The sequence below is a fragment of the Coenobita brevimanus genome, chromosome 74, assembly GCF_032717465.1.
Source record: "Coenobita brevimanus isolate Jiangsu-jjx chromosome 74, ASM3271746v2, whole genome shotgun sequence".
Taxonomy (NCBI): Eukaryota; Metazoa; Arthropoda; class Malacostraca; order Decapoda; family Coenobitidae; genus Coenobita; species Coenobita brevimanus.
In genome coordinates this window covers 10,455,969-10,472,532 of record NC_137027.1, presented here as the reverse complement: position 1 = coordinate 10,472,532, position 16,564 = coordinate 10,455,969, and the positions used below count along the sequence as shown (strand labels likewise).

Genomic DNA, 16,564 nt, shown 5'->3' with positions numbered 1-16,564 from the left:
ATTTTATTCAGCTTAGGGGAGATCTGCTGAAGTGAAGGGGTTTATTAAGACTATATCTAACCCTTCTGGAGACGATTTCATTCAGTCTATAGGAGGTCTCTCATGGTGAATGGATTAATAAAGGCTATAATTAACCCTTCCCCAGACGATTTTATTCAGTCTTAAGGAAATCTCATGTAGCGATGGGGGTTAATGAAGGATGTATTAAATCTCTCCAGCTGGGAAAGTCTGGGCCGAGGAAAACCGTCTGGATGCAGCAGGAATGAAATGAGACAAATCCCCTTCGAGCTATACAGATTAAGCATCTAAAAACTAAGTAATATGCATCCGTGGAACATCCTAAATCCGCAGGTAAAAATACAGGTGTGCCTCGTGGTTAATTAGGTACGGAAATAAATATCCTTACGCCCATTATGCTGTACACCTTAACTCCTTTTATCCGGTGACTTTTTTTTTTTATCTTAATCTTGTTTTCTCCAGACGATTTTATTCCTGCACATCGTAACTCCTTTTATGCAGCGAGTTATTTTTTTATTCTTGTTTTTCGGACGATTTTATTGCTATTTGAAGAGATTTTTCGAACTGAGGGGTTTGATGCGGCTCTCCTTAACCCCTCCAGAGTAAATAAAATCGTCTGGTGGCAGCAAGAATTGGAAAAAAAAATTAGGTCATCGGGCTGAGCAGGTTAAACATAAAACACTAAATTATATATGCATACCTACGTGGAAAACCTGGATAAACAGGTGAAAATACAGGTAAGACATTGTTAATTACGTAAAGGGAAGAAAATAAATATAATAAGGTTTGTTTTGCCGGCGTGATTTATCGATTTATTCCTGATACGATTTTCTTCAGCTTTGGAGAAAAAACTATGCTATACTCTGTTCCCTTTAACCTGGCCTAAAATTACCACCTCTCAATACTGAATGCTGAGTTGTGGCGATAGACTGACAGTAGAATAAGATGCTGATCACGAATAAGTGCTATGATAAAGGATGTAGTGCCACAGTACAGTCTTTTTTGCCACAGGAGGACACCTGTAATCTGGTGTATGGAATTATTTTTTACTTTAATTTGTTTTTCCTTCCTCTGTTCACCTGTCAAAGAAATAATGAACTCCGAGGACAAAAATAAAAAAAAATGACGAAAATTTGGGCCAAGTAAAGATGAATGGACTACAGTGAAAAATTCCGTGGAGAATATATTTAACCTTCCCATTTTGAAAAGTCTCCCCTCAGCTGAATAAAGTCGTCTGGAGGTACGAAGAATTTAAAAAGAATGTCATAGGATAAAAATAATCAACAGAACACCTTTGGAATCACTTGTGTGTTACCTGCAGTTTCGTAAAATCGACACAGGTGTATACGTAATAAACTAAAGTATATACAGGTACAATAATACTGAATAAATCGCTGAGGAAGAAGTGTTACGGTATCCCCTGAGCCAACGAGAATGCGACGCTATGTAAGCTGAGGGTAAGAGAAAATAAAAACAAAAAAACTTAAAAAAAATGACAATTGTCCCAACATCCATATATCAAAACGAACGCAACTCAGGAACGTCAAACCAGCCAAATTTTGAGTCCCAGCTGCCGTCTCCATTCCTCCTCAAAACAATAAATAAATAGATAAAAATAATAAAAAATGAATCCATATATTCCTTTTCTCTCTCAAGGTGTCAACAAATTAGGAAAAGAGCAACTTGACTTGTAAGAAAAAAAAAGTATTCCTAAAGACGCCACTGTGAAGCTGTAAATAAGAAAAAAATCACACCCACACCCACACACACACACACACACACACACACACACACACATCGACACTTCTGAACACAAATACGATGACAGAGTTTGGGAAAAAATGAATCCCCAAGACACACTCATGCATCACGGAATTAATGAACTTTAATCGCCTTTCGGTTCGTTTATGGTCCACACAGACACAGACACAGACACACACACACACACACACACACACACACACACACACACACACACACACACACACACACACACAAAATCCTGCTTTGCTGGGAGAAAATGACTGTCAGAATTTACCTGTTCCTATTTGTACCTAGCCAGCATGAGAAAATGTGTTAATTCTGGTCACTCTCTCTCTCTCTCCATCAATCCATCCATCTATCCACTTATCTATCTATCTATTTATCTATCTATCAGCAAAAAGTGGCACATAGTCAAGATTAAATGCAATACGGCTGTTTGTGTATGTCAGATTCTGTTTGTTTTCGCCATCAGTATAATCCAACATACCAAAAACATACAAAAAACAACACAGCACCAGCTCCGAATTTAGATGTCTGTCATGCCTGAGCTTCGAACCCAGGCCTCGGATATAACAAAATAGGCCAACACGCAGACTCACCATGGCCCTAAATAACTAAATAAAAAACTACAAAACGACCATAACTTGTAGAAAAGAACACAGGTAACCAATAAGATAAACACAGCATCCTTGAGTAGTGGAGGTCAGAGAGGTAAGAAGCTGGTGAAGGTGCCGCCACGTAGGTCTCCCCGTAGGTGTTCCAGGTACAGATCCGGCACCAGGTCACCTCCAGGCTCGTAAGGTGAGGGTTCCATGCGTACGCTGGCCTGTCCTCGCACCTCCACCTCGTACGCAATTAGCTAAAAAACAAATAGAAAATAAGTAAACAAATAAATAAATAGATAGATAAATAAATAAACAGCAAAAGGTATGTAATATGGATGTAATTAGCTGCAAAAGGTATGTAATATGGACATAATTAGCTGCAAAAGGTATGTAATATGGATGTAATTAGCTGCAAAAGGTATGTAATATGGACATAATTAGCTGCAAAAGGTATGTAATATGGATGTAATTAGCTGCAAAAGGTATGTAATATGGATGTAATTAGCTGCAAAAGGTATGTAATATGGATGTAATTAGCTGCAAAAGGTATGTAATATGGACATAACTAGCTGCAAAAGGTATGTAATATGGATGTAATTAGCTGCAAAAGGTATGTTGATTGGATGTAATTAGCTGCAACGATAAATAGGATAGACATAATTAGTTGCAAAGGATATATACGACGGGCGCAATCAGCTGTAAAAGATACGTAGGGCATCACCGTACGAAAAGCCTTAAAATGAATGAAGCACAGTTACACAAGAATTAACCTAACCACCAAAGGAAACCTGACCCTTGATTGCCTTAGCTGACCTATGATGAACTAACCTGACCCCCAAAAAAGAAAAAGGAAAACAGGAAAAGAAGACAAAATGATGAACTGACCTGAGGGAAGACGCAGTGATAAAGAACCTGACCTTGTGGATGGCGGTGAAGGCAAAACTGACCTAACCCTAAAAGACTAAAATTGACCTGACACCAACATAAAGCCAACTCTTGATGACCTAACCTGACCTAACCCGACCCTAAAGAAAAAATGACAAAAAACTGACCTAACCCTAAAAAAAAACATGAAAACCCGACCTGATTCATGACAGTCAAATAAAAAATATGACCCCAACCTGACCCACAACGACCTAACCTAATCCTAGAAAAAAAAGAAACCCTAAACGAAAATCAGACCTGACCTTAAACTATGACCCAGAATGAACCAACCTGAGCGGGAAAAAAAAAACTGTAAACAAAAATTATATATATGACCTCAACCTGAAAAACACAATGACCTAAACTGACCTAAGAAAAAATGCTAAATGAAAATCAGATATGACCCCAAATTATGACCTGAAATGACCCCACCTGAGCGAAGAAGCCGTAATTGGGTCTAACGATGGGCCTGGCGCTACGGATGGCGGTGTAGGCGGCGCGGAGGGTGAGGTTCAGGTCAGGATGGGCCACCAGGGCAGCGCAGGCCAGGGACGCCGACCTGCTGATACCTGCACGACACACCATGCACACACCACCTGCAACACGTACATGGAGTGAAACACGTACACAGGGTTATATACGCACATGGGGTCATACACACCACACTCCAGCACAGCACACCACGCACACACCACCTGCAACACGTACATGGGTTAACACACGTACACAGGGTTATATACACACATGGGGTCATACATACACACCACACTCCCGCACGGCACATCACGCACACACCACCTGCAAAGTGTACATGGGGTGAAACACGTACACAGGGTTATAAACACGTACATGGGGTTATACATACATACTATACACACTAATGCACGGCACACCCTGCACACATCACCTGCAACCTATACAATGTGTGAGTGTGTGTGTGTGTGTGTGTGTGTGTGTGTGTGTGTGTGTGAAAGGTCGTGTATGTCGTAACTATGACCATGCAGAGTCCAAATATATACTACTATGATGCGATGGCGATTCCATAGCCCAGTCCATTTTTTTTTTCACTGGTCTGGGTTCTGAATCCCGGACTCTGTCATTTTATACCTTTCTCTCTAAAATAATAGTAGTAGTAATAGTAGTAGTAGTAGTAGTACTACTAGTACTACTACTACTACTACTACTAATAATAATAATAATTGTAACCATAGAAAACAGACAAATAACGCCCTTAAATTAAAAACAGACTGATAGACAGCTACTGTAGATATGAATGCACACACACTAAAATCCACCCACGTCATACATACATACATACGTAAATACATACATACATACACACACACATAAATACATTCTTCTTCCAAGCTGTCTCTCTCTGGTCCTCTCTCATGCATGACTAAAATTTCTATCTTCATATTTCTTTCACTCTTTTCCACTTCCTCTTCCTGCCTCTTTCTTCCCCTTTCTCTATTTGCCTCTTCCTCCCACCTTACCGACTCTATCTCTGACTACCCAGCTATTGTATGTCCCCCTCTCGTATCTTCCTATTGTACTCATCCTCTTCTCCCAACTTCTCTCTCTCTCTTTCTCTCTCTCTCTCTCTCTCTCTACTGTATATATATACAAAATCATCCCGTATCTCTGTTTCTAGGTTTTTCTGGGTTGTTTTCATTCCATTCTCACATTATTACATTTTTTCTCTCTGACGTTCCTCCTTTTCTAAAACACACATGCCAGCACACGACGCTTCTTTCTACACACACACACACACACACACACACACACACACACACACACACACACACACTCTCACCTCGCCTCTCCCTGTATATTCTGGCCACCATGGGGAAGTAAGGGGTGAGATTTTGGCTGGCTTCATCCTTGACATCCACGTACACAATACTCACTTCCGCCTGGGGAGATAAAAAACATTGAAGAGGGATGAGGAGGCAGAATGGGGAGATAATGAGGGAGGAAAGAGGAAGAAAAGAAGACAAATGGAGGGAGAACTGGAAGGGAAGAGGTAGAATGGGGAGGGTAGAAACAGAAGAGAGAGAGAGGGGAAGATAGGGAGGTTGCTATGAACAGAGAAGGACGAGGGGAATGGGGAAAGGACAGGGTGAAGAGGTAGAATGGGGAGAGGATGGAGAGGGAAGAGAAAGAACGGGGAAACAAGGGAAGGACAAGACACGAAGATAGGGAGATATACGCTAAACACAGGGAGGAAGGGGATGGGGAAGGGAGAGGAAGGAAAGATAAAAACGAGAGTGAAAGAGGGAGGGAGGGAGGAGAGAGGATGATGGGAAAAGAACAGAAGAAGGACAGAGAGGATGGGAAAGGGAGAGGAAGACAAGAAGAGAACTGGAGAAGCAAGAAGGGGATGAGGGAGAGAATGGAAAAGAGGAAGAGAAAAGGGGAATAAAGAAGAAGGGGCGAGAGGAAGGGAAATGAAAACAAAAGAATATGGAGTATAAATTGAGAGAGTGAAGAAGGAAGAACAGAAGAGAGAACATGGAAGAGGAGGAAGGATGAAGATGGGAGGGAAGAGAAGTGACATGGGAATGAAGGAAATAGGGGATGGAAGAGGAACATGTGGGCAGAGTAGGAATGGATGAACGCAGAGTTAAAGGAAAGAAACGTAATAAAGACAAAATAAGGGAAGAAGAAAAACAAAGAGAAGTCAAAGGAACACTCGAAGAAGAGACAGAAGAGAAAACGTGGGAGAGGGAAAAGATGAAACAAACTAAAGTAAACGTGTAGGAAGATGAAAAGAATGGGAAAAAAAGAATAGAGACGAATGGAAGAGAAGTGGGAGAAGGAAGAATAAAGGAAGGAGAGAGGAAGAGAAGAATGTATAACTGTAGGGAAGAGAAAGGAAGGGAGAGGGAGATAGGAAATCCAGGAAGACAATGGGAAGGGGAAAAGTAAAAGAAGGATGATAAAAGGATGGGAAAAAGTGGAACAAAAAGTGTACTAGATTTATGAGGAAAGGAAGTGACAGGAAGTAGATGAGGGAAAACAGTAAGACTAGGAAATGAGGAAGGTGCAAGTGGAACAAAAAATGATATAAGATGAAAAAGAGAAAGAAGAGGTACGAGAAAGGAAGAAAAGAGGTGGGCGGGAAGGAATAAAAAAGAAGGGATCGGATACAATGTAAATATTAAGAAGAAAAAAAAAAAAAAGTATTACCAAGCCAGTTCTGCACAACATGTAAAATATTTCCCAAGTTTTCTACAATCCAAGCAATTAACGGACAACATAAAATTGAGAATATATTGAATTTTCGTATCCTCAGGAGGCTCTGTAACCTGTGTTTCTTGACGAATTGACTGGCATTACACCTTAACCCCTTGAATACGGTGAATTGTTTCTTATGTTTATTCTTGCTACGTGTAGACGATTTGTTAATTTAAAGAAACCATTTGTAGTGACGATGCTGGAACACTCTCTCCATTCGTAACATTATTTCCCTTCATAAGCTAAGTAAAATCGTCTGAAGGTAGGGAGTATAAAATTTAAAAAGAAAAAAAGGTCATTAGATTTTCATGGGGGTATGTTATTTATATCTTTGCAATATCGCCACGGAATGCCTAACTAGCACAGATATGAATACTGAGACAGGCGATGCTAAAATAAACTGGTAAAGAAAAGATGTTGTGAAGTCGTGATGCCCACGAGACTTCACAACTCATGCATTTCCACGTGGAAAAGGAGAAACAGAAAATATTATTGTACCAAACATCCTTCATTCCTCTTTTTTTTGTTGCTGATGTTTTGTTTTAAGCCCCTTCCTCTCCGGACATAATACATATACATACATACATACATACATATATATATATATATATATATATATATATATATATATATATATATATATATATATATATATATATATATATATATATATATTACATGGTCCCCATCAATATATTCCTTTGAAGATGCACACAGGTGCAGGAGAGGGACGCCTTCACGTGGTGGCACCGATATGACTGGGTGGCTTCGATTCCTGGTTATACAAACGTCCCCCCTGGGGGACGATGGTGGACCGCAGGAGGAGGGGAGTTTCAGTTTGCGGTCCACTGGGTTCGCGTTCAGATGAGTCTACAACAACAACAACAACAACTATTACTACTAGTACTACTATAAAGGAAGGCTCAAAACTGAGTGGAATCCCCTGCAGTGGTGAGGCTGAATATCAGTTCTGTTACCAGTTTGGGCATCAGTCGCTGAGTCACAGTACCAGCACAAATGAGGTCATCTCTCGCGTAGGTCCAGTTACCCTAGTTTAATATGAATGTCAGAATCTCGAAAAACTCCACTTCAAAGACACAGGTAGATGAGAATGAAAGGAGCACCCGGATAGCCAATTTGCTGATAATCTGGTAGTATTCATTTCTCACCCAAACATCCGTCAGTTCATCCCTCCCAGTTTTCTTTGTCAAATAAAGCATGTCATAACTCCATGCACTAATTTAGAACTACTACTAGGAATGCTGTATACGAGAAGGTAAGAGAGAGAGAGAGAGAGAGAGAGAGAGAGAGAGAGAGAGAGAGAGAGAGAGAGAGAGAGAGAGAGAGATTTGCCACAAAATTTTCATCAGGGAAATAATAACGACATAAATTTCCAGTGCCTTCAAATTACCCCATGGTTCCCCTTGAGAAAAACACTATCTTGACGTGAACCTAGTGGACTGCAAGAAACCAAGCACTTCAATCGGGCGCTCCCAGAGATTATTTGTTAAGGCTGTTTTGAAGGGTTGCATGTGTTGTGAGAGAAACAGATGATACACGTAAACGAGAAATGCAGACAGGAGGATAAGAGTGAGAGAAAGGGTGATATTTAAAGAGAAATCTAAGACAAACGCACATCCGTGGGCGAAAAGTACCAGTAATAAGAAATGTAAACTTGAGAGGGAAGGTGAAACAGGTAAAGATGAGAATAACTGTGACAAATAACTAGGATTTGAGAAGAGAACTTGTTGATAAGAAAAATGAAAGGTAGAACTGATTATAAAAAGGTTAGAAACAGTATGGTAATAAAAGCCAAAGGAAACTTTCAGAATAAACGGGAAACGGTGACTTAAGGATAAAGGTAACAGGAAAAACAAAGATATGGGCAAAATTCTAGCGGAACGCAAAGATCTAGTAATATAGGAGAGGCACATCTGACGGTAAGGATAACAGAAAAAAAAAAAAAGAGCCCAAATTATTCGAAAAAAAAAAAAATCTAATGATGCTATAGCGTATTTGCTTTAACTTGACAAAAATGCCCAACTCCTTTCAGCTCAGTTAATGGCCAAGTGTAGGAAGGTGTAGGACTGGTTTTCACTTTCTACATTAATGAGAGGAGAGCTAGAGGGGGGATTTCCGATCAAGTTGGAAGGTGAATTTGACTAGCAACCAAGGAGACTCGTTTCTATCTCATAACGAAGACTGATTTCTGGTTTTCACTTTCTATATTACCGGGAGTGGTGCTGGAGGGGGGATTTCCGGAGTCGCCCACACCAAGGAGGTTATGCCGTGGGAGGTGAGGGATTCGGCGGTGACTGCACGAGCCGGCGCCACCCACAGACCTTCCCACACCTGGCTCAGACCCAGCCCATCCCTACGCCACTCAGCCATCACGACCACACTGAAATGAACGTAGACAAATGAAAGTTGACAGATGGATGGATGGATGGTTATTTAGGTATAGAGATATATAGTTAAACACACACACACACACACACAGTAGATGGATGGATGGATACAAGCATCATTACTCGTTCTTCTCGCTGGCACCTGCCCTTCGGAAGTATGGTGGTTAAAACTCCCTCTCAGAGGACATCAGTCTAGATCAGTGGTTCCCTACCGAAGGGTAAATTACCCCCCAGGGATAATATGGCAGTTTATGGGGGAGTATAACGGTGGGGTGACAGAAAATAAGAAAAAGTCGAGGAATTCAGGGAACCGAAAAAACAATGAGACAGCTGGCGGCAGAATACTGTACTGTACTGTATAATGCATATATATATATATATATATATATATATATATATATATATATATATATATATATATATATATATATATATATATATAAATCACCTGTGGAGTCACATGGAGAGACAGGCTGACGAATGAGAATATAAAGGAGCGTTGTGGTGTTGATGTGGATGTGATAGGAAGCGTTATGAGGAACACACTGAGGTGGTTTGGCCATGTGGAGAGGATGGAGGGTCAAAGACTGACGAAGAGAGTGTATGTGAGTGAGGTGGAGGGGGAAAGAGGGAGGGGGAGGCCGAGGATGAGATGGAGAGATGGGGTGGAGAGGTATATGAGAGAGGGGGGTGTGAGTTGGGAGCAGGGGAGTGAAATGGCGGGGGACAGGGCGACTTGGAGGCGATTTGTTTGTGGCCACCCCAAACGGGATTGAGGCGTCTGGCAATAGATAGATAGATAGACCAAATATATATTTCAGGAAACATACACCGACTTAATGTAAACCTAGTAAGTAATACAGTTAAAATTAATAACAATGGCTATTAAAAACTATTATTCAAAAAAATCTGAAAAAATAGTTACGTGTGTGTCAGGTCGTGAGTCACAGGTGTGCTTCAGGACACAACCAGTCACTCAGCAACCCTGAGAATGACGCGTCCGTTACATGTTTAGTCAGCTCGCCCAACTGTCCGAGTCTGCCTCACACTGTCAGTTTCTTCGTGAACAGCAGCCGAAGTGGACAGAAGCTGGTCTGTATGCGTACTGTGCAGTATAGTTAGCTATTAGGCTACCGTTACAACCATAGGTGCACACACCACAAAGCCAGTCAGGAGACAGGACGTGTGTGCTGGGCAATCCCCAGGTCCTGTCCTCCCCACTTACTATTTTTTAATCAGCCCATACCCCACTGACCGGGCTAATGTATGGCCCGGCTTGCACTATATGTGCAGGAAATCTTCGAACGAACGAACCAGAGTTGTGGAATAGTGAACTTGTGAGGTAACTATTACAATATCTGATGTGTAAGAGCTATACGGTATATATATATATATATATATATATATATATATATATATATATATATATATATATATATATATATATATATATACGAATTGGGGTAACAGGCTTGATGTACCATGTAAAATGGGTAACAAGCCGAAAAAGGTTGGGAACCATTGGTCTAGATGAAACTGGGATGATTAGCAATGGGGCACCAAATGGTTGTGTGTGCAAAATTTTGGTAAAAAGTTTGTATAGGTTCCGTTTTTTGAAACATACATACATACATACATATATCCACCTTTGGGGTCCTTCTTTGGGGTCCAATAGCTAATACTGTAATATATATATATATATATATATATATATATATATATATATATATATATATATATATATATATATATATATTGTACAATATTCATCCAGATTTTATTTTTACCCCGAAATCATACTAATTATTTACTTTCATTCAGATGATATTTAATTTTATGCATAATACGAGTAGTATGCGTTCTTTAAATGTCATTCATCTTAACTTCAACCACGTGCTTTTGTTTACGATTGTAAGGGCTCGTATTTATGAATGAGAGGTATTTAAATTCTCATTGCGACATGCCCCATCATCTACAGTGGTGCCACATACCCAAACATTATCTCTAGTGGTGCCATAAACCCCGACACTATCCATGGTGTGCCATATACCCTCACAGTATCAACAGTGCTGATACATATACTGTACATATCCGAAATGCGGAATGTTTTGTTTGCATTTGCATTGTGTAAACGTAACATTAACTGAAATGTAAATCGCAAATTACACTGTGATGCATATACAGTATATTGCACTGAATGGCAGAGACCCTACGTTGACTAGGGACAGAAAATGTACAGCGTAATGTAGGTTGGAAACCACTGGAGTGTAAAAGTATGTAGCATAATAACATGGGAGTAGTGTGCAATGAAGAGTGGGCGTGTCCATTAACATTAGTGTCAAGAAGGTAGTGAAAACTGAGTATATTAGATGTATGTTAGCAGCGTATTATGTTGCACATTAAAACGAAAACTAGTAGTTTACATGTAGACAGATGTGAACCATCTTTGACTCATGAAAATAATGTTTCAATGACCTACCTTGTTCAGCTGAGGAGTGTTGTGCCGGGTCGTCTGCAACGCTATATTTAAATCAGATGCCAGCAACAACCATCTTACTACACAGAAGCCAAGTTCAAGTAAGTGTCAATTATAAATACTGCGATTTGATTACATGTATGTCATTCATACAGTGGTTATTGATGTTAAACTGCGTTTACCTGGACGACAGCAAATCTGCACGGGCGTACTAGAAAATTCTGAGCGAGTAAAATAGCTAGTGGTCGAGTAAGATGGCCGTTATAAGGCTTTGTCGGTCCTCTTCAATACTTGAGTCACCACGTTGTTATTGTTGCTAACAGCTGACTCGTAGTCACTTCGTCTCGGCACAAGCAGTCATCCCTCAACTTTAACTAAATAAAAATTTGGTTAAAGTAAATGCAGTTATGTGTGTGAGGAAACTACTGAGAGATATAATATTGATGATACTGAAAATTCAAACGGCTAGAGTTTTATGTCGTTGATTATTAGTTAATATTTGAATTGAGATGAAATACTTATTGTTGTAAAAGATTTAATTCAGTGTATTCTACTTTTTTACTAATGACAGTAATTTTGCACGGTACTTAGCGAAACTACCAAATACAGCTAAATTTGCCGAAGTAGATGGCTCAGCTGATTCACAATTTCTCAATTATTGCCGCCACAGCGTGCCGTGGAGGCTGTTTGGTGTCACGACAGTGGAGGAATGGTTACATTTATTAAAGAACTTCTTTATGAGATATCGTTGGTCTGAATGTACCATATCTTGAGCTTATTGTGTATGAAACGACTCAAAAGGTAAGTATAATCACCAGTACTTGTGTAGGCTCAAGTAGTGCGAGATAGGTTACCGTGCACATGTTCAACCAACCAATTCGCCTACATGGATTTGATGCATGAGGTGTTGCCCTTTGGATGTATAGCTATTCCACCGGTATACCTGAATCAGACTTCATTTAGTAGTATAACTTGATGTCAAGACAGAGAAATATGAATTTGTAGTTCTTCACAAGTAGGCTAATGTTGGCAAATTGGTTGTCCATGTTCTAAAGAAAGGCTAGGCATGGTTCCAAGGTCTGTTCAAAAGAATTCCCAGGTTAGGACTGAATGACACTCAGGGTACATGTGCACATGCTGTACCTATGCAGTTAAAGACTGAGTTACATGGATGCATATGTCAACATATTCACCTGGTGGCTGCATTCTAAGTTTCACTATTACTTGCAACTGCTTCTCATTGATTATATTAATAATTGTTTAACAGTTGCATATGTCCATTCCCCAGAATGAGGTTTTAATCTGGAAAATAACAATAGCCAGTGGTAATTTTTTTTTTTTTTTTTTTTTTATGTATGAAATTCAACATACTTTTCATGTTCTGCAAAGCCATGCTTCCCTTTATTCACACCTTTAGTATTCTTTGTTGTTTTAAGTGGAAAACAGTAACTATATACTGTATATAATGTTCCCATATTACTGTTAGATTGTTAATGGTTCATGTCTGTACTGGTATATATATGTCTGGTAATAGATACTGTAGATAGAATATATGTGGTAGATTATTATAATAGGGTTATAATAATTTGCTGGAAATATGAAATACAGTAACAAAGAAAAAATTATGTACTGGTATATATATATATTTTTTTGGTAGACTATGTTAAAGTTAATAAATCATGTTGCTATATGCAGGTAATAAATTTAGATTTCTAGCATTTGTTTAGCGAGCAGCCCTGTAGCTCATGTGTCACAAGAGGACGGCTTATTTCACATGAGGTGTCCTTTCTTCTCTGATTTTTCCCCACTCCTTATATAGTATATGTGGGAAATGTGTTCAGGATGTTGTTTGTAATGATTTCTTTTTTTTTTTCCAGATGATGTCCAGTGAAAGAATGGGCAGTGTTGCCCTTGAAAATCTATGCCCTCAGTCCCCAGAGTTACAGCTGGGAACCATGAGCACTGCTGACATGTTTGACACAAGGTTAGTTCTGCAGTAAACTGTTAATGTAATACTGTAAGTTTTACTGTGAATTCTTTATGCTACCATAGCAGCATAAAGTAACCTACACTGTACCAGAATTTTGTAATTAGAACAGTATAGCATTACAAAACTAGAAATATAATATTGTTCTGCATTACAGCTGAGAATGCAGAATTCTCATTTATACATTCAAGGAATTAGTTATCTTTAAGTGTTCTAAAAATTATTTTAAACATGTGAAATGTAACCAGAGCCTTGACCTGATTAATGTATGTCTCAGATGATTCAACTTTTCCCTCTTGTGTTCACCAACTTGAGGAATATTCTTATTACCCTGCCTGTACATTTTCTTGCATCTGGGAGTGTAGCTATGATATTAGTCATCTTATACAGCTGGATGTGTTGCCATATGATGATCCTCTATCACAGAGATTATAGCTGTAATATGATGAGGCTAATCTCCTGCAGCAGCAAGTATAACCACAATATGATTAATCTCCTAAAGCAGGGAGTGTAGCCACAATGTAATCTGCCCCTTACAGCTGGGAGTGTAGCTCTGATGATGATGGGGGTGAACTGCATCCAGACAGTGGCTCTTCCATGCTCTCCCAGACTCTCAATGACCTCCAGGATGATGTGAACACCTCGGGCACTCATCAGGCGCAGGATACTGATCTGTTGGAAGTGAATTTAGAGGCATTTTTAGGAGGTGTGTTAGAATGGCAAGTCTAGTTTTCAATATTGTACGGTACATGATCAGGGCCTCAATTGACAAATGTACTAGTAATTAGGTACGATCATTTCATCTTTTAGTTCAGATTTTGTTTTGTAGGAAAATTAAGAGTTGTGAGAATATTGCAGTTTCCTTGTCCTCTTACAAAAAATAAATTCTAGTTATGAGAGGGAGTTGTACCTTTGTATATCTCAGCTCAGTTATAAAGCATTTTATTAAATGCTTGTGTATGACTTGGCCATACAACATGCTGAGTGTCAAACTCAAGGAAGGATGTTAGTTCACTGTGTTTCTCAGCATCTTCTCCCACCATGCTTTAGAAGTGACCATCTAAACCAGCTTTAAAGATGAACATTACTGTATTAATTTTTGGCATTGCAGATTAATACTTCATTTACTACTGGTAATATTTTAATGCACTATGTAGTCTTCCATTAACTGGTTTAGAACATAGTTAGTGGTCGTGAAATGGTGGTTACCATTACCATCATTGGCATTATGAAATATTCATTACAGAACCATGTCAGCAGGTCAGACCATACCACAGAAAGAAAAATATACTAATAGTTTCTTAGTCAAACTCTTTGTTTCAAGAAATTTTGATAGAATGGAATGCATATTTAATATTTACATTTTGAATGAATCTGTTGTATTTACAAATACTTTATCTTACCTGGTACCTTTTGGCAGGTGACAAGGGGCTTCTTATGTACAGTGCAGATTTGCCCTTGGACTTAAGCCTTCTCCAGGATACCTCTAGTGTAATGTCTGATGCATCCACCTCCTCCTCTACCATTACATCATACTCTATCCCTGAGTCACCAGGAGACTTCTCAGCATTCCTCAGGGACATTGATTATTTGGATGAACATCATGGAGTGGATTTTTCAAGTCATGCAAGCAGTGCTAGAGATTTTTCACTGTCTTGTACCGACGTTGATGCTTTAGCAGCTGGGTCACAAAACTCAGATGTCATTGAGTCATTAGAGATCAAAATAAACTGCAATGAGAATCAGTCTAAGCTTGAGGAGCCTAGTAAGTGTAGTAGTCCTGTTAAGAAACAGAAAAAGTCTTACAGATCTCCTCTGAAGACAGCATCATATTTGTCCCACAACATTAGCAGATCCGTGGACTTGGTGTCAGCCTCACCAAAGCACCAAAATCACTCCCCATGTTCAAGAACCAAAATATCTACAAAGGAAAATAAACTAACAATGAGAACAAAGAAACTACACGACATTCTCGACAGCAGCAAAAACTGGTAAGTGTTTATTAGTTTTACTCGAGTAAACTGTGGTACATACAGTGACTGAGGAAGGGAAAGCACCCATATGGTATAACTGCAAGTTTTACATCAACAGACCTGCTTATTCATTACTGTATCATATCTGGTTTTGTGCTCATAATGTTCTTAGTTTTAAGAAATAGTTAATTGTGTAACTTTTTAAAATTCTGCATTTTTTTCATAAACATTTTCAATCCTAAGACTTTTTTTTTTTTTTTTTTTTTAATTCTCGCAAATTCTTAATGAATTCTCTCACCTTAATGACTTTGAATTTGAGGTATTAGATGTCCGTTTCATCAATTGTCTACTCCCACATCTCAAAAATGAAAGAAAATAAAAATATCTGAAGGTGGCCAGGAGAAAGTGTAATGGATGTTCCAGCATTAAGGGGTTAAGTCACTGAGTCTCTCTGGTTGTTGTGAAGTACATTCATAAATATTATCCTTGTTCACCCTTGTGTGTTGTGAAAAGCAATTAAATTACATGGGAGGAAGATGGACAAGAAATTCCTCAATACAGTATTGTTATAGTAATGTGGCAACCCCCAGACCCCAGTGGTCATGGAAACAGCTTTGTAGCTCCTGTGACATGGGGAAAGGAAGATGGAAATATGACTTCCTGTCTTTTGTGGTTCGTGTGTCCATAGAGTTCAGGAGGCCATGTTATGTATTTCCCCACCTATAGTGAAACAGGGTTAGGATGTTGATGATAGATTTTGCACTGACCCACAGGAGTAAGCTGAGTGGGAGTGAGCAGTGGGTAATTGGTGAGGGTTTGAGTCATCTGCTGACTCAGTCATTGGGCGTGCGTGAGAGGTTGGACATCCTCAAGCTTCTGGGGTGCTCCTCCAGTGAGATTGCAGTCAGTGGAGACCTTGACATGACCTCCATACTGAATGATAATTCCCTGGAGGAAGTCCGTCACTATCTAAGACATCTTGAAAGGGAAAATTCATCTGCTGCAAAGAAGTCACCAAAAGGAAGAGTGAGTGTTATTTTATCTTGAGTTTTCTTAAATGTGAAGGAATGCAGATGTTTCATGTTTAATAATCTCATCATCATCATAATAAAAGATAATTGAAGAGACTTAAAGTTTCTGTAATATGATATTGTGGAGTCTGTGCTGTT

The 16,564-nt window shown here is 39.2% G+C and overlaps 1 protein-coding gene across 1 annotated transcript; it reads right to left on the bottom strand.

Moving 5' to 3' along the window:
* Nucleotides 1-2,086: 2,086 nt before the first annotated feature.
* On the bottom strand, nt 2,087-11,505 carry LOC145407842 (dual specificity phosphatase 28-like). Its single transcript, XM_080278700.1, has 5 exons — nt 11,439-11,505; nt 8,784-8,952; nt 5,128-5,227; nt 3,744-3,907; nt 2,087-2,641 (listed from the first exon to the last, which is right to left on the bottom strand). The coding sequence occupies exons 2-5, from the start codon at nt 8,940-8,942 to the stop codon at nt 2,486-2,488; spliced, it is 579 nt and encodes a 192-aa protein (XP_080134826.1). The 5' UTR covers nt 8,943-8,952; nt 11,439-11,505; the 3' UTR covers nt 2,087-2,485.
* Nucleotides 11,506-16,564: the final 5,059 nt, after the last annotated feature.